At 44.3% G+C, this 23,240-nt stretch overlaps 2 protein-coding genes across 2 annotated transcripts in view; one reads left to right on the top strand and one right to left on the bottom strand.

Moving 5' to 3' along the window:
* CFAP44 (cilia and flagella associated protein 44) overlaps positions 1–13,601 on the top strand; it is a 40,738-nt gene extending 27,137 nt beyond the window's left edge. The window contains exons 24-33 of the mRNA XM_010567676.1: positions 407–584; positions 3,860–4,363; positions 5,757–5,960; positions 6,382–6,577; positions 7,556–7,666; positions 9,181–9,311; positions 10,467–10,583; positions 11,516–11,717; positions 12,415–12,575; positions 13,335–13,601. Coding sequence (XP_010565978.1) covers positions 407–584; positions 3,860–4,363; positions 5,757–5,960; positions 6,382–6,577; positions 7,556–7,666; positions 9,181–9,311; positions 10,467–10,583; positions 11,516–11,717; positions 12,415–12,575; positions 13,335–13,601 — 2,071 coding nt within the window. The remainder of the gene's footprint in view (positions 1–406; positions 585–3,859; positions 4,364–5,756; positions 5,961–6,381; positions 6,578–7,555; positions 7,667–9,180; positions 9,312–10,466; positions 10,584–11,515; positions 11,718–12,414; positions 12,576–13,334) is intronic.
* Positions 13,602–16,192: 2,591 nt separating this feature from the next.
* BOC (BOC cell adhesion associated, oncogene regulated) overlaps positions 16,193–23,240 on the bottom strand; it is a 25,169-nt gene continuing 18,121 nt past the window's right edge. The window contains exons 10-18 of the mRNA XM_010567415.1: positions 22,590–22,796; positions 21,585–21,766; positions 20,345–20,450; positions 20,021–20,143; positions 19,122–19,343; positions 18,476–18,702; positions 17,804–17,883; positions 17,007–17,200; positions 16,193–16,409 (exon numbers count right to left, since the gene is read on the bottom strand). Coding sequence (XP_010565717.1) covers positions 16,225–16,409; positions 17,007–17,200; positions 17,804–17,883; positions 18,476–18,702; positions 19,122–19,343; positions 20,021–20,143; positions 20,345–20,450; positions 21,585–21,766; positions 22,590–22,796 — 1,526 coding nt within the window. The 3' untranslated portion in view covers positions 16,193–16,224. The remainder of the gene's footprint in view (positions 16,410–17,006; positions 17,201–17,803; positions 17,884–18,475; positions 18,703–19,121; positions 19,344–20,020; positions 20,144–20,344; positions 20,451–21,584; positions 21,767–22,589; positions 22,797–23,240) is intronic.

Below are 23,240 nucleotides of genomic sequence, written 5' to 3'. Positions count from 1 at the left end.
AGAATACAAGGCTTTTAAGGTTATTAAGTGTTTAAAAATATAGAGTAGGATCAGGTATTCTCTGCTACAGGCTGGTGGAGTGTTGACACACAAGGCTCACAGAGACTGAGAGCAGCATGTAGTCACTAAACCCAGAACTCAGTCCAAGTGTAAAGGTTTAACCTGTCCCATGGCAGAGCTATGTTATAAGAGTTCTTGGGGAAAAAAAATTTGTCTGAGGTTTTCATTCAAATGTGCAAGGATGTTCTTCCCAAAGTAGCCATTCTTTTCTGAAAGAGCTGTGTGATTCTTGAACCCTAGCTCACCTCCCAAGCCTTGCTGCACAAATCAGAAGGTATGAAATGACCCCATTTGTTGATCTGTATGCTTTCTGTCTTGAAGTTCAGCTTTGTTTTGTACCTACCAGATACAAGAGCAAACCTAGTGATGATTATGAGAATCCCAAAGATGTTGAGGCCATCAGAGAAGCACAGGAAAATATGGGATGTTATGAGTTGAAGACTGCCACTAACTACAGAGTCCCTGAACACAAGCATATGAACACTGAGAAGAAGGTGATGCAGCTTAAATCCCTGGAATTGTTGGTATGTAAACTGAGTCATTGATGTGTATATTTTCCCCTTTTTGGGTGAGGGAGGATAGTGTATTAGTCACTGAAGAAATTTTTTGAAAGGAAATCAAAGTGGATGTGGGAAAAGGCCTTGTGGACAGACTGTTGAGTTAGCTTTAGTTACAAATCAGCCTTTCTTTTGTGAACTGTTAGTGCTTCACCAAACTCAAACCTGAATCAGTCCAGGATAACTGTCAGCTGGCTCTTTTTAAACAAGAAAGAGAATTTACCTTTTCTAATACTTCAGCAGGAACATCTGTTTTTTTGAATTCTTCATGAAGTCTTATCTAATAAATGGTATGTTTTCCTTAAAACACTGAGCTAAATAACCCTTGCCATGAAATACCTTTACAAAAACAGGGATGTGAGCAAGGACAGGTGTTTCTAGTGTGGCGTCTCCATATTTGCACTTTGGCAATCACTGCTTCTGGGTACTAAGCACTGGAACCTTCCTGAGAAACCAGGTCTTTTGGAGCCACCTTTCTGTGATAGGACTCCTACAGCTGCCACCCATCTTTTAACCACAAAGACACAGGAAGCTCAAATGTTGTGCAGTATCTTTGTTGCTTTCCTTGTGACTTCTTTCCCTGTATCCTTCTTCTCACAGGAACTGTTTTTCATTTTATTTGGCTGGAGTGCAAAAGAGTGACAAATTTCTTTAGCTAAAAGAACAATGAAGAAATATATCTATTGAACTTGGAACTGTCTAGTTGCTTTTTGGTAGGAAGGCTTATTTCTTGCCCTGCTTACTGACAGAGGAGCCTCTTCACTGCATGGTTGATCTTTGGCAAAGTGTAGGGTATACTCTCAGTGGTCCTGAATCTTCTCCAGCCTTATGCTAATCTCAGGCACCCTCTAGGCTGTGTCGCTTTGATAGCAAGGTCTAAACATTACAGAAGCAATGCTACAGTCTCAGGGAATTTCTTGGATCATTTTAATCTCATGCTTAGGCTCCAGTACTTTATTGTAGTGCTGATGTTACCACATACCCAGTGATTAACCTAACTCAATAGGACAAGCCAGTACAAACAAAGGGAATAGTTCTTCTTGTAAATTCCAGGTTTATACAGATGAAGAATTGCAGTATACTTCAGTGTATAGGGTTGTTTTCTTTTATAAAGATCAGAAAAGTTTCTGCCAAATATACTAATGTTAGATCACATTCGGTTATTATTTCATGTGAAAAGGGTAAATCAATCATTCTGCAATTCTGTGATGAGGAGCTGCTGTATTAAAGTTGGAAGACACTTCTGACGATAATCTAGTCCAAACCCTCCGCTCAAGCAGGGCCATCTGAGCAGGTTGCCCAGGACCATGTCCAGATGGCTTTTTAGTATCTCCAAGGATGGAGACCCCACAACCTCACTGGGCAATCTGTACCAGTGTTCAGTCACCCTTACAGTAAAAAAGTGTTTCCTGATGTTCAGGGGGAACCTCCTGTGTTTCAGTTTGTGCCCATCTCCTCTTGCTCATCACTGGGTACTACTGAAAAGAGCCTGGCTCCATCCTCTTTGCACCTTCCCTTCAAGTATTTATGTACATTGATGAGATCCCCCCCCCTCTGAGCCTTCTCTTCTGCAGGCTGAACAGTTCCAGCTCTCTCCACCTTTCCTCATATGAGAGATGCTTCAGTCCCCAAATCATCTTAGTGGCCCTTTACTGGACTGTCTCCAGTAGCACCATATGTCTCTCGTACTGGGGAGCCCAGAACTGGACACAGCACTCCAGATGTGACCTCACCACTGCTGAAAGAGGGGTCACCTCTCTCAACCTGTGGCAACACTCCCTAATGCACTCCAGGATAACATTAGCCCTCTTTGCCACAAGTGCATATTGCTGGCTCATGGTCCACTTGGTGTCCACCAAGACCCCCAGGTTCATTTCTGCAAAATTGCTTTCCAGCTGGTCAGCCCCCAGCACGTACTGGTGCATGGGGTTGTTCCTCCCCAGATGCAGGACTTTGCACTGCCACTTGTTGAATTTCATGAGGCTGCTGTCAGCCCATCTCTCCAGCCTGCCACTCTGGACAGCAGCACAACCCTCTGGTGTATCAGCTGCTCCTCCCAGTTTTGCATTATCAGCAGACTTGCTGAGGTACACTTTTCCTCATCATCCAGATAATTAATGATGTTGAACAGAATTATTATTACTGAATTCTGAATATAGAATTATTACTGAGGTCTGCCTACAGGCCAAGCAAGATGCAAACAAGTTGTTACAAATAGGTTTTGTTGCACTTGGCTGTTTAATTCCCACCTCTACCATCTGATGTGTCACTTTTCAGATTAGTGGATCTTCATCTTGAGTTGGAGAAAAAAATTTAGTTGATGTCAAAGTTTTCTGAGTTGACTTTGGGACTCTGGATTGCTGGAAGGCCTGGAGAGAATTTGTTTTGGACATCCAGTGGCTTGTATGAAATCCAAAAGCATCTGACAGAATGTTACTTTCTTGCTTTTAGTATCCCTATCTACTATACTTTGAAAATTCAGAACTTTGTTCCACTTCTAACCACCTGCAGTAGCTGTGATTTCAGCTTCGCCATCACATATAATAGACAAGAATCTCATCTGCCTTCCAGAACTTACATTTATGGAGGACTGCTTCAGTATCTTTGAGGTTATGTGAGATAACGGCTTTGTTTCAATGACTATGTCAAAGTCGTCTAGATTTCTGCACAGCTGTGCATTTTGTAGTGTGTACAGTAAAGGTCCTCTCAGGTATGTTTCTTTTGTCTTGGGGATAGAAGCTTGCCTTAGAACATACTAAAAGAAATCTAATTTTCTTTTTGTTAGTGTATTATTTATACTATATGCCTGAAAAGAGGGCCATGTATCAAAGCTGAGATACTCTCTGTAGTTAATGACAGACAGCCCAAATGACTAATCCTCTAAACCCCACAGCTCATTTTCACAGCCCCTGTCTGCTTTCTGCACTGCTTCAACATCTCATGTCAAGAAACTCACAATCAAGTCAGGAACTGAGAGAATGGGGAAGCCTTGTTTCCCTTCTTACACTTTTGCTATTTGCTGTGAAGGAGAGGAAGAGAGGTGGTTCCAAAGATTTTAAAACCAGACTGAAAGACAGCTGTTTAAAAATGCTAATGTGTGGAGATGGTACAGAAAAGAAAGCTAGTATGGAAAGAAGGAAAGTCAGTATGACAAGCCTCTTAACCATTACTTGTGTTAGGGAAGACTATATACTATGTAAGTGTTCCTGGGGAATCTTACTAAAATTGTTTTTCCTTTGCAGATCCATAGGAGGAAAGTGAATATGAACAAAGAGATCATGTCTTTGCGGGATCTCAAGGTTTCTATTATTGATGAAATCAAGCGTTTAGTGCAAGAATTGAAATCCATACAGGGAGCCTTGGATTTATCAGAATGTCTCCCTCTTCCCCTGATCCCTCAGTTACACCCAGATGAGGTTCCTGAAAAAAAATTTGAGTATGACAGTGACATCCTCCTGAAGTTCAAAGAGGAGCAGGAGGCCAAGGCAAAGCTCCAGGAACAATTGGAAGGGTCTCCTTCATCTCACGCATTTAGGCATGGGTTTCTTCGAGCTCCTTCCATTAAAGAGATTGACCCCATGGCACAGGCTGCAGGTGCACACCCAATGAAAACAGCATCATCTGTGGTCACAGAGCAGCAAAAAGTTTCTGAGATTGAGAAGGCAGAGCCAACAGAAATGGAACTGGAAATTTTAATGAGGGAGAAGATAAAAAATCTATACTTGCAGGAGACCTTGATTAAAAAGGTAGGAAATAATTTTTTTTTTTTTTTTTTTGGTCAGATTGAACAATCCCACTGCATCAGAAATAAAACCAAACCCCCTTTTGTCTCAGGATTGCAGCTACTCTTGCCTTTCTGAAGTTCAGGAAAATGCTATCTGGTACAAATTTACAGTGTAAGTCAGTACAAATCCCTAACTGTGACCTGTGTGCTGAATATTATCACTTGAAAAACAGATCTTAGATTTCTTATTGATTGTTCTATGAAACTACGAGCTTAGTGGCCAAAAAAGACAAGTAAAATGTTAGAAATTACTTGAAAAGTGGCAAAGAGGAAAAAAGGGAGCATCACTACAACTTTGTAGATTCCTGATGTTCTCAGCAATTAAATAACTGTAGTCCCGACCCTTTGGTCTCAAAAATGATTTTGTAGAATTAGAGAAGGTACAAAAGAGAGTAACCAAATTGCTTAGTCATGGAAAAGCTTCTTTAAAAAGCACATCTAAACGGATAAAGCATCTTTGGCCTGGAAAAGGGGCAACTGAAAGGGTTGTAGCAGAGGTGGTGAAATTATGAACAGCATAGAAAAGGAGAGTGGGAATCATCTCTTAAAAGAAGGAGAGATATCAAACAAAATAGTCATGTAGAAAGCTTGAAACATGCAAATGGAAATAGTTTTCCTATCCAACAATAACTAAGCTTTGGAACTCGCTATTAGGATGTGGGAGAAGCTACATTTTGATAAAGTCTGGAAGAAAAATCCATTCAAAGCTATTGAACACAAACATACTGCTTCAAGCTCAAGATGTCCCTAAGTCAGAGTTTAGGAGGAGTGTGCCAGAGGTATACCACTGTTCACTAGTTTGCTCCATTTCTTACTGTCTTTTCTCTAACTTCTGCTATTGGCCATTGACTCTTTAGTCTACCCCAACGCAGACACCCTTGTGTTCATGTGCGTGAAGGTTTTGAGAGAATATCCAAATGCTGCTGCGACCATCACACACATATAAGTTAATGTTGGCAGCTGCTAGTACTGATTTAACTGTAAATGTCTAAGGGAAGAGCTGGCAGGTATTCTGAAAGAAGTCTGTCAAGGCAGAAGACATATTTATTGCTACATCTGGGATTGTTACATGAACTACTTCAGGCTACTCTGAAGAGTAAAATCCTTCTGGGGTGGTGAATGCAGTGAAACGTTCCTGTGAAGCCCTGGTGACTCTTTTACTATTGTGCTGAGAACACGATTTGGGGTTAATGCTGTCTTTCTAAGCGCTTCAGTAATCCATAGTAAATAGCATGGACAAATTGTTGATTTGGGAGAGAGAATTTTTCCCTTCTGCTCCTTTCTCTAGCCTTACATGTTTAGCTCCACTCCTAATACTTTCCCTGTTCCTCATTTGCCTCTCTCATATGCTCCAGATCAACGTACTAGTGACCAACTTTGATGCTGAACTTCGCTTTCTGCGGCACAAGAAACTGAAGCTGGATGTGCAGATGAAAAGTGCTGACCTGCGCTACATCACATGGTATGAAGAGCTGCTTATCCTGAAGAACCTTGAGAAACATGAGAACCTTCTCCAGGGGCATGTTAACACCCTCATCAGGGAGCAGGAGGCCATGCAGGTAAGTAGGCCATGTGTCTCTGGATTTAACAGTACCACTGATGCATGGCTTGAAACAAAAGCAAGCCATGAAGTAAACAGTGGTATCTTTTTGCTTCATTTTAGCACTGATCCAGTGTGTAGTGTTGAATTTTGAAAAACAAGAAACTCTTGATGATCAACCTAGGATGGTCGCTTTTAACTTGCAATAGTTAATCTTTTCATAATCTTTACACTTATATTTTAATAGGTACTTCATGATGTAGAATAAGTGACAAACCATATACTTAAATTTAAGAACATACTTCTAGGTTTTGCTTGATTGAAGCATGGGTTTAAAGAGAAAAAGACAAGTTTTGCATTTCCAGATCTTCACAGGTACATCCTATACACACACATGTGGGTTATGCCTTTTAACTGAAGTGTTTTTTTTGTTTGTTTAGTCAAAATTGAACAGCTGCCTTGCACAGATGGAGGATAGAAAGTGTGAGATTGTAAAGCTTCAGGAATGTGAGAAAGCTCTTTATGCCAACTTCCAAGCATCCCTTGGAGAAAACAATGAGTTTGCCCATTTTCTGACCAAGGTTCTGAAGAAGAAAGTCAAGTGCATGGAAAAAAAAGAAGTAGGAAGAGAAGCAGGTTGGAGATACTGTTCTTTTTGGTTTATGGATTTGTTACACATACTTCCATCTGGTCAAGTAAATGTGTCTCAGTCTAGCTAGAGCCCTGGGTACATGCAAACTGAGTTCAGTGTTGCAAAACCACAGATCAGACCTACCCAGATTTGTTTATATACCTACCCGTGTTCTGTGGCAGCCATCTTGGCTGATAACAGTGATGTAATTCAGTCTCTAACATGACTGCGTTTGGTCTGATGACAGCTCCTGCAATTTACTTCCTGTAAGTCAATACTGAGGACTGATAATTGCTATGAAGAAGTGAAGCTTTAAATAGGTACTTCCTATGCTGTAGCAATGGGAGCTATGGGTAACTGATTAGTCTGCCACATTCATGACATTCTCCTTTAATCTGTCCATTGACTAATGAGAGATCATAGACCTAATCTGCAATCATCTATTAGTCACAGGACTAAACATATTATGAAAGGTTTTGATTTATCTTAGTGACTTGGTTTAAAACTGTTAAGGCTAGGCAGTCTTACTGAGCTAAAATACTTGTGCTCTCTCTCTGACTTGGCTTTTGATTTCAAGTGGACACAATTAGCAAAAAGCACAGACAACAGTGATGCTTTTGTGACAGTTTTGTGCCTCTGTATTTTGCTTGGTTGATTAATCTCTGTAGTAGAATGGTAAACCCACAAGGTTTAAATTCCTAGCACATATAAAGAGAGGAAGCATTATTGAAGGAAGTCCCACCAATGTGCTTGTGTCTGTGCCTTTGTCACTACTAGATGATCTCTCTCCCTCATTTTTTTTTCTTTTTTCTTTCTGTGAAATTATCAGATCAATGCAATAGGCACAAGGTGCCTGGATTCACATATTACCTGGATGATCTTCATGGATTGTTGGGACTGTGTTCACCAGCACATTGGCATAATGCACAGCTAGTGGGTCTGGGGGTGTTCTGCAAGCCAGCAGTACTGTTCTTTTCTTCCAGATGAAGAAGATGAGAATGAAGAGGAGAATGATGAAGAGCCCAACTTGGGGACTGATGAAGAAAATTCTGGATCTGAAGATGAAGTCTTTGATGACTCTGTTTGCCCAAAGAGTACCTAAGCCATTGTTTCCTTGGGTTGACTGCTTGTTTAGCTTTGGGGGAAATATTGTGTGTTTAAAAAGAAAACACAGAATTTTTTATTATTCACTGCATATTAATGCCCAGAATGTGTGTACCCCTCCTGAGTGAAGCATTTCTCCCCAGGAAATCTCAGTGAAGATAATGAAACCGCTGGTAGTATAGGGTACTCTAATTAAAAAGTTTGGAAAAATAAAACTTAGCTAAGCACCAAGAATTAATTCTTTTGTGTAAAGAACCATTCACCATTACACAGCTGTCTTCTGGAGAGAAAAGGCTCCTCTCAGGGGTGGAGCTGGAGCGAGGCTGTAGCAGCCCTCTGGAAACCTGCTGCCTGGTCTAGCTGGATCCCCTCTTCGGGAAAGTTCTGAAGGGACCCTACCATGCTCTTAAATTAAGCTCTTTGTTACCACCTGGTGGATTTATGCAGCAATTGCCTGTTGCTAGGCTGCTCCCTTAAGGGTATCTGAAAAGTTAGGAGCTTTACTTTACTTTGCAAAATCCTCTTCATTCATTCATTCAGCAAAGGCAAACAACGCCACCTCCCCACCCCCACCCCGCCCCTTTTCTTTTTTACGAGTTTAACTAGTTTAGGGGTTTGGGTTTTGAAAAAATCTTTGAGTAATATGTCAATGACCATGTAACAACACCACTTTATTTTCAGTTAGAACTTTGCAACAAATTATCTTATCATATTTTTTTAAAATTGGATTTTAACATCATTTCCACAAATTGAATTTCTTATTAACTCCCCATTCATCTCCTTTTTCAATGAAATGTTGGGAAGAAATGAAGATTTTTACTTTCTATTAAAAAAGTCCAAACTACTAATTTAATAGGGAATTTACATGTTGCATTAGCCTCTTCGTATTGGTCTCTTTATGTGTCACTTGCTTTGCCTTTATTGGAGTCGTCTTTTTTTATTGCACCTGCTGATTTGGGCATAATTTTGCACTTGATTAGTATGACTGAAATCACTGTGGTGCTAGGTAGAAATTCACAGATCTTCCTTATCTTGAAACAGGTCCTATGAACCACAGCTTTGTTTATAAATAGAGCTATAAATGATCCCTAGAGCAAGTTGTTCACTTACTTAAAGTGAAGGGTGCTATAGATAAACAACTAGGTGTTCACATAATTGAAGACTATACTGTAACATGTATTAACTACTGGGACTGCATTACTTAAAAAAGCTAACTTCTGAGCACTTGGCTTTAATATTGGCTTTGATGCATTTAGTCTTACTTCTGGAAACAACTGTCTTGACTGAATGTACAGAAAAAAGATCCATCCAAGACATTCACCCCCTCATGGAGGAATGTGGACCATGTGATTAACGTTTGAGAAGGCTCTAGGGAACCAAGAGCATGGTCTTATTATGGGGAATGCCAGGCAATGTGCACAGTAGGAGAAGCTACTAGCTCAAGCCTGTAACTATAGTAGAGTCATAATGAAACTAAGCTATTCTTTGACTCTTTCCTTCTCAGACTGCAATGAGGCACTCTTCCAAAACACCATCCAGCTCCGGCAGAAGCGGTTAGACATTGAGAAAGCTTTAACAGAGGAGAAGAAAGCTGCTGCTAACCTCAGAAAGAAATATAATGCCTTGGCCAAGAAGGTATTGTAGTGTTTTCTTCTCAGCAAGCATTGACTGGCTCCATTACAGTGAAAATGTTGTGCTAGTGATTTTGGCTAAGATTTAAAAACAAAATCCTAATATTTTGAGAGGCCTCTGTTTGGGTAGAGATATCTGTGGTAGCACAGAGGCAGAAGGGAGCTCAACATGGGTCACCTGTCCTCCTGAAAAGGGTAAATCAAGGTGGTTGGACCTTAGCTGCTACGAGGCTGGATCCAGGTTTTAGTTCCAGTTCCTTCCCAGCTGTCTAATCATCATGCAGCAGCACAAACTGGATTCTCTGGTTCAGATGAAACACCTGGTGTAGCCTGGCCTACCCTCTGTGCATGTGTATGGGGATGGAGAGATTAAAGAATACCCTAACACAAATGCAGGTTAAAATAAATGCATAAAAATACTATTCTTCCATCTATTTATTTTGTTCTTAGTTATTGTCTTTTGCTCTTTGTCATAGTAATCACTGAATAAACTCTCTTGGTGCAAGTTTTCCTTTTAGCTTTTTTGAGCTCCTGCATTCATCAAGACATTTGACTTATATTAATTCAAAAATATCTTAATTTGAAGGGTTATCCGGGATAGAGGGAGAGTTTTGCCAAAATAACATTATGCAAGTCTTGCTTTTATTGTGTCTCAAAAATGTTCCATCAAATATGCTTAACTTACAACATTTTTTGTTTAGTTTTTAAAGGCTTTCCTAAGTGCCAGCTGCCACATATTCACCCTGGGGTCTGACATTTGAGTCTGAATTGTTTCTTTCTCATGCAGAATCAATAAGCATTTCCAGGCATAACACAATAAAAAATATCTTGCAGGCTCTGTAGATTTAGAAGCATCTTAGACGTTAAACAAAGCAGCTGTCTCTTGATACATAACAGGACTTCTCTACTAAGGAGACATTTATGAGTATACATGTGTACAGAGGTATTAGGTATTTAGGGTAGAATATTGCTTGAATATGTAGATGAGCCTCGTGTTTGCCTGTGAAGGTCATCTATCATCATTTGTTTAAAAAAAAAAAGGGGGCATTTTTTCTATACTTCTTACCCTTTGGATCAGGAACTCTAACATAGAACCTTGCTGCCTTATGTATTTGAGTACTACAGGATTTTTGTTTGTCCACAATTTATCTTTCTGCAGGCAAAAGTAGTGGAAACCAGTCTGGACACTGCAGACAGGGAACTGAAGACCTTTCAGTGGGAAAAGCAGCAAAGACTGAATGAGCTATATGTAGTTGTTCCTTTGAAACTCCATCAGGTAACTCAAGATGATGTGCATCTGCAGGTGCAGAATGGCCTATGTACATCTAAACAATGGTGTTATTGTTCTTTGGGGCCCTTAGTTCCTGATTCACCATAGTTTCCTAGGAGTGAAATGCTATTAATCGAAATTCATGCTGCTATTTCCTCTAGACTTTTTTTTTTTTTTCCCTCCTATACTGACAGAAAAGAGGTAAGGACAGGCAGGTCAGCCCATTGCTGAAATGTGCATAGTCTTCAAGTGTTTTATAGGTTTGGCATGGGATTTTCCTTCAAGTACATACCTACTGATATTCTCCTGGAAAAAAACCCACCCCAAAAAAACAAACCAAAAAAGCCCCCAGTTATTGAAACTAATGGGAGTTTTGCCCAATTCAATAATGCTGGATTGGATGCAATGCATTCATCTACACAGCTCTTAGCACAGGGATGATTAGTAGAAAATGAAGAGGAAAACTCAAGACAATACTGTTACTTCCTTTGGGCTGAATCTTGTCCTCAGAGAGAGAAGATAGGCCTCTGCCTGTTCGGGCTTGTATACCTCTGAGGCAAGCTCAGCTCTCTCCATTTGTTCTATCTCCCTTCATTAAAAGGTTGGTAATAAAGACAGAAGAGTCTAAGGCCTGACTATGCAATCCTACAGATCCCAGATCATTCAAGTACACTTGACAGGGAGTCCCTTACGCCCCCTTTATTCCAGGTGCCAGAGAAGGGTAGACAGCTTTATATGTAGGCAGTCATCACAGCTCTAAGTAGTCTTTGAGCTTTGCTGAGTGGTAGCAATTCCCTGGCCCAAAATGTGAGAGTTGTGCCCATGCTTACTATTACCTCACTCATTAGTTCTCTAACGCTCACACATTTGTTATCCAGTGAGATCACCAGCAGCCTTCATAAGTAACAAACAGCCTTGCTTATGGCTGTTTCTCGCAGGTGGAGTACTTGGTTAACGGGGAGATGCCCAGTGATTTCTCCCAGGCTTTGGTATTTACCAACCAGTCCTTAGAGTATCTGCAGAAGAGAATTGTGGACCTACATAATGAAAAGAGAATGCAAAGAGAGATCTATAAGAAGGCCCAGGAGCAACATAAGCAGCTTCTCCAGGACAAAAAGGAGATGGAGATAAAGATTCGACGTAAGTAACAGAGACTCTGAACAACACAGCATACTAATGCTCATTCTGTCCCCCTCACTGGGTGTGGGTAACTCACCAGATGTCTGTCTTTACACTCACACAGATGTCACAGCTGGTTACTGCAGAAAATAAAACAGAAAGAGCAGATCAAGTGGACAGTTTTGATGAAGTACTGGTAGTTCTCCAGCACTGCAGACTCATTAGGCTGTGTGAAATAATTTGGGAACTTAGTATAAGGAGAGTTGACTGAGATGAGACATTGGAAGTCAGGACACACGATTGCTATTTCTGGCTGTAAACCAGAACTGCTAGGAAAAAAGTACTTTCCCCAAAGCTACTTAAGCTTTTTTGGTAATTTCCTCCTCTGTGTAACATAACAAGAACAAAACAAGCCCTGTTCGAAACACTTACTTTCCCAAGGACCAATCTGGCGCCACCAAACCTATGGAGGCCCTATATAGCCTTTGGGGTGGGAGTGACTTACTAGGACTGGCTTAGAGTGTGGCTTAGTGACCACATAGACATGGTCGTGGGCAAGGACAAACAGCAATATTCAGTTGTGAGCTCCGTGTGGTTTTGTGTGAATTAATTATTATAGAGCTAATACTAAAGAGCTCAGACAAAAAGCTGGGGTAAGGCAGAAATTCTTAACTAATGAAAGACAGTGCTGCCATTCATGCCGTACACCTTCGGTTAGAACTGGAAGAGAAGTGCAATCATCTGATGATGAAGAAGTTTGGCCGGCTGGTTGATTTTGAAGCAGTTCAAGCACACTCTGTTAACATACGCATGGAAGAGTTGGAAGTGCAAATAATGGAGAAAGAATATGTGCATTCCCAGGAGCTCAAAGAGTGGGAGGTAAGGAGCAGGAAAAGGAGGAAGAGGTATGTGTTATGATGATCTGTTAAGGCTTCATTTCCCTGGGGTTGAATAGTTACATTAAAATCTTCTGTGAACATGTTCATGTCTGTTTTTTTTCACTTGTCATAATGTCTAACTCCCATTTCCCATCATCATTCCTACCTCTGCTGCAGTTGCTGATGCACATCCTATTTTCTCAGGGAGGTAGTTGATGATCTTTTTGTTTTACTTCCCTCAAATGCATCCTTCTGCTTCAGTCCCTATGTGAAGTTCTTCCAGAGTGCTTTCCTTTTGTTTTCAGCTGGCATTTGGCACCTACTGTCTCCTCCCACCACCTCTGGTGACAAACTATTTGAGTACAGGGCAGCCCTGGCTCATGCCTGGGATGGTAGTCTATGCAGTCAGAAAAGTTCATGTCCCTATCTGGGGGGGGCCTAAGGCCCAGCTACTGTGGTGCAAGGAGAAACACTCTTATGCTGCCCTTACAGAAGAGCTCATATGGAGCTACTATATACCTAATGGCTTTCTCTTGCCCACACTTTTGCCTAACTGCTTTACCTTCTTAGGCATTTGCAATATTAAAAAAAAAAAAAAGTGACAGACTGCACTAAAGGTACTGTGGGATCAAGTGGTGCATGCAAGATCAGCCTGTTGTTTACCTCTCCTATGTGACACTTACGTTGTGCCTAGCACTTCTTCCCCACTTCACGCTTTCTGTCCTCTCTCATCCCAGCTCAACCTTTTCTATCTTTCTAGGAGAGAATCTTAGACCTGCAGCAGCAGCTAATGAAGCTGACAAAGGAAAACACTAGCAAGCTGCAGCAGCTGAACCAGTTTTGCCATGAAAAGCAGCAACTTGAAACTAAGCTGGCTTCGCTAAAGAATGATCTAGTAAGCCTTTTAGCCACTACTACATGCAGGTTTGGGACTGTTCAGAAATGGGTAAGGGATCATCTGGCCCTCACCAGCGCTCTGGTCTCACATCCTGCTCTGGAGTCAGCAGTTCGGGCTGATATTGCATAGTGGCACAGGCTGAATGCCTGCTCCAGGTCTTGTAGAAAGGGAGATGAACGAGCTGATCCTGAAGCAGGCCATACCTTGGCTTCCCTGTAATTTCTTACTTAGCTGCTTTCCAATATTGAAACAAGCTCATTTTATTTCTAATTAAAAAATGTCTTGCAGCAAGTCAAAATTATTCCTTTGTTACATGGAAACAGCCAAATGAATTAAAGTGTTTTCTTTGCTCTGTATTAGGGAACAAGGCAGCCACCTGTGGCAGTCTGTCTAGGTTAGTGGTCTCTCACTCTGACTTCCAAGTAGTTCTGACTGAGGACTGGAAAAGTCATGAAGCTGTCCTGCGTCTTGGAAAGCTTCACTTTCCCACTTGAAATAAATTTCCACCGTTCATTCTCCCACATTTTATAGGAGTTATTTTTCTCCTCTCCTTACAGGGAGTAGAATTTCAGGGCACCCGAACTACTGACATCAAAGAGAAGGCCAGGTTGGAGTCACAGCTCAAGCACAGAGCTCATGACACAGCCCTCCTAAGAGAAGAAATCAATCTTCTAAGCAGAAAAGATGGATGCCTCTTTCTACAACCTTCATCACCACAGGACTCTGAGACACCAACTGAATCATTCCCTGTCCTTACACAAGAAACGGTAACTAACAACAGCCCCATCTCCCTTAAAAATGGACGTGGTTAACTGTGGCAGTAGTCATACCCAGAAGTGTGAAATGAATTGCTTTGGCTATACAGGGGTTTAGTTGTAAAGGGTTGTTATTTGTTTCTCCTATCAAAATATGACTGTAGTGACAGATATGGAATAAAAAAGTGCAAATACAACAGGGAAATGCTGTTACCAGTCTATTGCAGAGATTTGCACTGGGCAGATGCGCTGTGTGTTTGTGCATGTGTATGCCTGTTCTTCAAATGAGTGGCTGTTGAAGGCTGGATATGAGTTTCACATGGGCAAATACAGCTTTGGTACCTGTGTTCTCAGAAATGGTAAGAGGTGCGCCTTAAGGATGCATTTTCTTATTTGCTGAACATCCTAGCAGCAATGGCACTTCTCTGCTAACTGAGCTGTTAGAGTCAAGGAAAGTGCTATTTCTTTGGAGAAAGCAAAGGGACCTTTCTCTTCAGGGGCTACAGTGCTCAGATGGGTGTGGAGCCAGTCCAATACTTTCCCACTTGCCTCTGCTCTGTAGCAGTGGGAAACTGCACTGCAGTGCAGGACATGGTGTTTACCTGGCAGGCAGAGGGTATAGCAAATGCAAAGTTAGCCTGTAATTCCACTGGCTTGCACCTGCCTGATCAGAGTGAGAGAGTGCTAGGCTCTGTACGTTTTCGGGTTTTATTCTTTTTTGCCTCTGGTGTTTGGTATGGTGGCACTGTGTGATCATTTACAGCACTTACCCTGTCTTACTGTGAAAACCTCCTTGGGGTTGTGTTGTGCTGTTCTTCAAGTGCAAAGCTTCTGAGGGTGCATGGGGAGGCTTGGGGTGTGTTGCTAATTTTTCATTAAATAGATTGAACAACCTGCAGCTGCTCTTGCTCTTCCTCCCCACTCCCTGCTTTTTACCACTGGTCTTTGCTCAGCCAGGATCCAGCCATATCCCAGCCAGGCACAAGAACTGCCCCTGCTGGCCCCAGCACACCCAAATGAATGCTGCTTGTGCTGCCTGCCTCTTCAGTGGGTCCCTATGAAGGTGCTGAGCATCCTCTGTTTCCTGAAGGGAAAAAACCCACCCTTATCCACAGGCCTGGATGCTGAAAGCTTTTGAAGCTGGAAAACCACAGGATGGGAGGTGAGGGATAAGGAAACAAAATTTGCAGAGATTTGGGTGTCCATCTGCCTCCCCTCCACCACCAAACTCATGCAGCTGTCCTTGGAGATAAATGAAAATTTCCTCCAGCTGTGCTCCTCACTAGAAGTTTTATGTCACTTAACTGGCACAGGTAGTGGCTGTCCCTCTTCTCCTGAGCTCTGTATCAGTGGCTAGCTGGAAAACTATAACTGCAGGAAAATATCACCTTTCCTCGGGTGTCCTACTTGCTGTATTTCTGCAAGAAAAAAAGAGCAGGTTCATTCTGTGGGAGGATTTAGCATACAGCCAGCCATAGAAAAGACTAAAGCCTTTATTTTAGATGTTAAAGCGTGGGTTTGTCTTTACAGATACGCGGCTGCAGATGGCGTGTATGTGAAGGGTTGTTTAAGTTGATTAGGCAGAGTGCATAACTCCAGTCCATTCACAGGAGCGTGGTTCTGGGACAAACCTTCCTGTGGGGGAGAGGAAAAGACCTTTTTGACAGCGTTATCATTTGTGAAGCCCTCACTGCAAGAGGGTGCTCGATCTTGGTGGTGGCAGCTCTGTTTGGACCCATGTCCTGCAATGTCTCTTGTGCTGCTCTTTCAATCTTGTGCTCTGATGAATAGCCCGGTGCCACGGATAGCTGCTGCCTTGTTTCTTGGGCCCTCCTGTGACCTTGCTGAGGATGCCTTCTGTCTCCATAGCATTATAAAAGGCACATATACATCTATATACAAGTGCATAAATATATAAATAGGGGTGTTATACAAAAATAAATACCCATTCTCTTTTTCTCTTTAGAATAAGTCTTTTGCAAAAGGCAGCTTGGTCCCTAGCTGGTGGGAGAATGAGTCTCTAAGGGCCTCAGTGGTGGTGGGCTGCTGTTCAGATGTCTTGGTAGATCCTGACCCAAAGATGTGATCACTGGATTCTGGGGAGGTAGATCTCCCCTGGACTGGCAGCAATCTAGTCTTTCTACCTCTTCAACTGGCACTAGGCCTAGGCAGCAAGGGCTTCCTGAAAGGGAAAGGAGAAAGAAACGATTACAATGCATACAGAATTAGGAGATGCTGTGGTAGCTTTCTAGTCAACAGTCCACTTTACAAGGATAGGTACTCTGATGAAAGAGGAAGATCTGCATTCTGAAAGTCCTGGCTCCATGGGAGTTTGATCCTACACTTGCACACAAGTTTGATCCACACTACAGGGGTGGATCAATGGATCTGGTCCTAGGGAGAGGGATTCACATTATTTTTCAGGGACCTTGTTGTTTCACTGGTGATCTGGAAAATGCAAAATTAAGAAGGACTAAAGGACAGCGTCTCTGCAACTCGAGGTGGGTATATGGGTATGTGCCCTTCCGGCAGCATACAGCTCAAGCTTTTGGAGAAATGAGAAATGTGTCCTCTAAAACTGACAGAGGCTATTTACACTCCCCAACTGCAAGTATGGCCTTTCCATGCTGTTGTTGTTCTATGCAGTGATAAAACTGTCCTTGCACCACAGAAGCAAGCATAAACGGAGCCATCAGAAAGGCTCTACAGTGAGATTTCCCTTCAAGATCAGCCTAAAATGATGAGATGAAGCAAGCATGGAATTTTCCAGACTACTGACCTTGGTGGAACAGGGGATCCCGTCGAGCATCCAGGCTAGGGCCTCCCACTTTGCTGCCAATCATTGGATGATGGAGGCCAACAAAGTGCTCTTGAAGGTGAGGACAGTCATCTTGTGGCTGAAGCAGCTGGTGAGTGGAGTCATCCGGGAGACTGTAGAGGAAAGAGCTGTCTCCTGTTCTTGAGTTGGGCAATCTGGGCAGGCAGACAAAAAGGTTTAGCACTATTAACAGATCCTTCCTCCTTGAAAGATATGACCTATGTAACACCTCAGCTAGTCACATCAAAGCAATGACACAGAGCATTCCTAAACGAGGGGACTAGTAGAAATTGGGATGTACTGGCAGGATGGGAATGAGGTGATGGGACCTGGTATCCACAATTCAAGTGATATGCCACAGGAGCTGGGAGGAGTAGTGTCTCTCGGGGAGCATGGGAATAACGACTTGATGTCTGAACAGCAAGACACAAAGCACTCGTAATTGGACCCTGGCCAGATTCTGGGGCAGCTGTTTTATCAGCATCCAGTCATAGATTTTAGCTTCTCTCATCGTACTTTTCAGTCTTCTGCTTAGGAGCAGGGGGAGGAAGGTCTGGGCCATCTCTACAATTATCCCACCCTCAAACCGTAAGAGGAATGAGCTGTATGAAGAGAATTTAAAAGGCCTAGTGCGGGAGCATGGATTTGTTTCCCAAGTGAATTGGGACAGATGGGAGTGTGGTGAGGGCAAGCTTTGTTGAGCATGTGGTCTTGTGGGTCCTATTGGATTGTTCCACCCTCCACAGGCCAGGACTAACCTGGAGGGCTGGTAGTCTTGCTGGGCATTCCCGTTTTGCAGCACTCTCGCCTGCAGCAAGGCGTTGGTCTCCTCATGTGACTGGAAGGAGAGAGAAGGATTCTCAGCAGAGCAATGCCACACAGCAGCATTAAGAGGCAGGTGCTGATCTGGGAGCCGAAGCCAGAGCCAGAGCCATGGGGCAGACTGGTGAAGCTCTTATGACAGACGGCAGAGAAAGCTGAAACTGTTTCTTTTGCTACAGGGGACAGTGGAACTGAGCACTGAAAAACTCACTTCATGCTTACTGCTGAATCAGTCAGGGACAATAACCGATTTATAGTCTCAGCTGTGGCACTGCCTTGACCTGTGTTACTGTTTACACACAGAGTCCTCAACGTTGTCAGTCCCTGTGAGCTTTGCTCAGGAGAAACAGGAACCATTCCCATAAGAGTAGCCTTTGGTCACTGCCTCCTCCATACTTTGAGCCACTGCCCCAAGAAACCACCTCTTCACCAGTGTTTTGGAGACCCTCCTGTTCCTCCCATGTCTCAGACTCCACTGCAAAGGGGGAATCTCTTTCAAGAAGCCAGTCTTGCCACTTCTACATGCTGCAAAGGGTGCCAGCCCTCTCACTGCAACCACAGCCTCCAGCTCATGTCAAACCAACTTTTAACCACAGGTGTGGACATACCAGTGGCACTTCATCTGGACTGTAATCTTGGGGCTTGGTGCTTGCATACCCCACTCCTGCAGAGGGGCAGATGCCGTTCAGATGTGCCCCGTTGGCGTAGGGCTGCCTGTTAACATAGGGATGTCCATTGGCACGAGGAGCAGAGATGCCCCTCAGAGGCACCATGGTGTACTGGCAGGATGATACCAGCAGCCCAGCTCCTGGGAAGCCCATGTCAATGGTTTGCTCTGCAGAGGGAAGAAAAAGGAAGTCTGAGAACAAAATCAGAGGTAAAGTTGAGCTTCTTGAAGCTCAGCAGGGATAGTGTTAGGCTGTCCTGCCAGGCAGCTATTTCAGCACCCAAAGCACCCTTGGAGACAAATGGTGGAAAGGGGCCCTACACGAAGGCAAAGGGAGGGCCCCTTTCCCTGTTCCAGTCCCAGGGTTCCTTCTCAACAAGGTAAGCAGGGCAAAGGAGAAACAGTGGCCTTTGTCTTTATGGGGTTCCACAGGACATTTGAGACTTGCCCTCTGCCCACCCTCTCCCTGCTTCCCAGAATGTGCAGCCCTCACATTTTGGGTGTTTGACCCAACTACACCCAGGGCCAGATCTAACCCACAGGGCAGAGCACAACTTGTAAATCAGCCCTCAAGAAAGAACCCTTACTCTGCTTGGACCAGGCTCTCCAAAGGCAAAAGGGGATGAAAGCCACGATGAGGAGTACGATAGAGCCCAGCACAACGCCTACAATCAAGTATGGCAAGTCGCTGGAACGGGCCACCATGGCTCCTGTCCCCAGGCCACTGTGCCCACCACTGAGTGGTGGATGCTGCTGAGGAGGCACTGTGGAGGGTGGCAGACGACCTGGCAGACCAAGAGACTTCCGAGCTGCGAAACGAAGAGAGAGAGAGAGAGAGAGAGTTAGACACAGACATGGCAAGTGGAATAGCAGCCCGCTCCAGGGATGTCTATGCTGCTGTGGAGTGGACAGACTTCTACAGTGGCTTTAAAGAAATGCTTCTGGATGACAGAGGATTTCCTAGCCTGATGCATACTGCAGTGCAGACAAGTCCTCTGTGCTTGGCTTATAGATCTGCCAGGCTCTTGGACTGCTAAAGCAAAAGGAAAAAGGAAAGTAGCTTCTCCAAAATGCACACTTGGACTTAGTGTTGTTCCTGTCATGACAGTGCAGCTGCTTGGAAGACATGGGACCTGCTTATAACCAAACACAGGAGTTTGGCACAGCAAGGGAAAGCTAGCCCTTCTGGTTCCAGTCACCATCTATGTGATACTTAGGAAAACAAAAGGTAACTACTACTCTGAGGGAAACAGTGATGGACTCTGCACAAGGGTCTGCGAGTACTGGTATGGGTATATACACATACTGATCAACAGCATCAACAAACCTACGCCTCTCTTCTCCCCAGTGCCGCCTCCACCACCTTGCCTGAGCTTGGATGATGCACTGTCAGGCAGGGATGGTACCTGCTTTGCTGTGCTCTGGCAGCTGCAGGCAAGGAAGGCAGCAGGCTGCGCTCCCAGAAGTGCCCTGTGAAGCTGGTTACCTTTGGTTTCACAGATCATCACGTTGCTGAACTCGCTTTCGCCACCCTCGTTGAAGCATTGCATCTTAATGTCATACGAGGTCTCTGGCTGCAGGTGGCTGATGGAGTGCCAGTACCGATCTCCTGAGGAGGGAACAAACACACGGTGCCGTTAGCTTCCTCGGGGAACATGCAGCTGGCCCAGCTCTGCAGCAGTGCTAGGTAAAGCAGGCCTGGGCAGCAGCAGCAGCCAACTTTTGTGCCTTTTGTGCACAGGGCTCTTTCTGGCTGTGTGCTCCTCTGGGGAGAATGAGCAGCTGGGACCAGTGTCTCAGTATCTCCTACCTTCCACCACATCCTTCTTGTAGTCGCTGTCATTGTCACTGTCAGTGGGGCGGTAGTAGATGTAAAAACCATGGATGGGAGTATTGTTGTTGCTGGCTGGGATATACTGCAGAGAATGGGAGGGAGAGCAGAAATTAGCTGACATGTCTGTGCTCCATACTGTACTAGGTGAGGAGCGGTGGGGATAAATGGAATGGGACAGGAGGAAGACCCAGCATGGGGATCTTCCTTGTGTTGCCACTGGTTTGCACAATAAGGGCTTCCTTCCAATTGCTCAGTGCTATTTTATAGTCTCACACCTTGCTTCTCTCAGGTAACAGACAAGCTGTGACTCTGGACCTGTCACCCCAAGCATCCAGTATTCTGCTCCCCCTCAGCAGCCACAGCCAATGCTTCAGAGAAAAAATTCCTCAATGAGAGTGACTCAGCTGGGCAAGGGCAAGCACACCTTCACCTTGACTCCAGTAAGCTCATGGCTCCCAGGCAAACTGCATCTTGCCACAGAACGGTAACTGCAGAAGTCTCATGTTCCTGAAGACAGCTCTGTTCTTCCCCCACCCAGGGCAGTACTGTCCCAGCTCCATGTGTTCTTGCTGTCTTTCACCCAGTATTTTGTCAGCTACTGTTTGTGTCTAAATGAACAGCAGTGACCATCCTGCCCTGTAGCAATTTCTGGCTAGAAGCAGCTAGGAGACAAGAGGGCAATATGTCCCTCTGAGTAAGATCTAAGCTGTTGGAAACACTTGGATCTGGGCTTGTGATCCAAAAGATCCGGCCCACTAAAAATCCTCTGGGGTGGACTGCTGTAAATGATTATCAGTACTTAGGACTGGTACCCAGCAAGTGAGAGTGAAGGACATATATGCTGGAAACTACTAGGACAGACAGAGATGCTAATGGATTCCAGGAATTTCGCCAAGAGAGCAAGCAGTCGCCCCGTGCGTTCTTGAACTGTGCTTGTTGAACAAAATGGTCAAGACCCTGAGGTTACCCACTGAAATGCCTCCTGTGTACAGTGTTGGATTCAGACAAAAAGGGTTTCCTAGGCTCTCTGACTTCCCCCACTTCTATGTGGTCCAAGCCCAGTCCTCTTTTGGTGGAGGGAGCTAATGGATCCCAGATCCATTTGTGCTGGTGACGGGCTCCCATGTGGTAACCTGGAAGATGTGTAAGCTGTGCAAGTAGCACCTACACACCTGCCTCCTGTGCATTCAGAGATCTCCACCGCTACAAACCTTACCATCCACTTCAGCATGATGGTGGTCTCATTGATGGCATCTGTGAAGGTGATGTATGGCCCGGCCACAGGGCGCTCATAGACTCGGTTGCTGTACCCAGACACCACATATGGCCGAGACGCCGCACTGGGCTCACTCTCTCCCAGGATGTTCAGTGCCCGGACACGGAATTTATAGGATGTGCCTAGGGGAAAAATGGGAAATAAAAGAGTTGCAGAGCTTGGAGTCTTCCAAGACTTCTGCTGTCAGCACAGGCCTGCCTGTGGAGAGGGACTACATCTTCTCCAGAAGATAGAGCCTACAGAGAGGTTTTGATCGAAGTACAAACACTGAATGGCCAGATCTCAGCCATGTGCTAGGTGGAGCCTGCTTTTATTTGCCTTCCCCAGTTCCTGTCTGGATGGTCTAGAGGTCAGGCAGCAATTCTGGAAGGTGTGTGGGTGGATGCAGAGATGCCTGAAGGGATGTCCTGACCCAAAAGCAAGTATGGGAAGGCATCCTTCGTCTACTACATGGAAATTAAGTACACAAACATCAGTTAAAAGCTCAAAGCCTAAATAATTTTTACCCAAAGATTGTTTTACTGGTCTTTAAGTTGGGGTAGATACGTTGCCCTTTTAAGCTGTCCAGCTAAGTGATGCCATCTTTTTTCACATGAAGCGCAGTGGGAATTGTGTGCCCATCTGTCTTGCCTGTGGCTAAGGAAAGTTCTGTCCGGTCTAGTAAATGGCAAAACCAAATGCCTTTAGTAACTATATCCTGTAATACAGAAAAGCATGTGCAAGCCTCCCTGAGGGAGGTCAAATCTATGCTGGTCTTTGCAGCTGGAGAAATTGGAGAAGCATCTGCAGCTTTTCCCTGTGCATCTAAGACTGGAGCTGTGAAGGCTTTGTTTTGCTTGCACATGCCGGGGCTAAGCATGATGTGACAGATGGCTAAGCATCCTACAGGGACTGCACAGCTTTCCTACAGACCTCCAGGAAGCAAGGAAGAGAACACCTGCCTACCTTTCTCCAGGCCTGGGATTTCCACAGAGAGGCGAGAGGGAGGAATGTCACTGGTGGCCAGGACCCAGTCTCCCAACTTCTTCAATTTCTTATATTCCACACGGAAAGACTGGATGGGGAACCCGCCATTCCCGCGGGGGATCCAGGTCACGTACACAGATGTCTCTGATGCCATGGAGATAGTTGGACGGTCTGGTGCCTCTGGAGCTGCAAGGGGCACAGAAGGACATCATGACATGAAACACATTCCTCTCGCCCTGTCTTGAGGATCCTGTAGCTCAGAGGTATGTGGGTGAAGGACTACCTGCATTGCATCCACCCACATGCTCTTTAAGTCCTGACTACTCTCTTTCTGTCTCTTCATTAGAGCTGGCACCCTCAAATCCTCACTCCTTTCAGTTTGTGCCCTGCAAACGTCTTTTACTTCTGCTTGCATCTTGCTCCTTTTCCATACCCAGCTCAAGTAGGATGAGACAAGGTTCGAGGTGTGTACACCCATCATGGGAGGGAAAGCAGTAAGAGGTGTGGATGCAGGGCTGGAGATAGAGAAAAAAGGCCTGGCTGATGTGGAAGCAGTGAGCAGGGGGAGACTGACACTGGGGACAGACGAGTGTAGGAGACGAAAACAGGAGAGATTGAGAAGAACCAGCT

The sequence above is a fragment of the Haliaeetus leucocephalus genome, unplaced genomic scaffold, assembly GCF_000737465.1.
Source record: "Haliaeetus leucocephalus isolate CR32 unplaced genomic scaffold, Haliaeetus_leucocephalus-4.0 Scaffold228, whole genome shotgun sequence".
Lineage (NCBI taxonomy): Eukaryota > Metazoa > Chordata > Aves > Accipitriformes > Accipitridae > Haliaeetus > Haliaeetus leucocephalus.
This window is presented reverse-complemented; position numbering and strand designations above follow the sequence as displayed.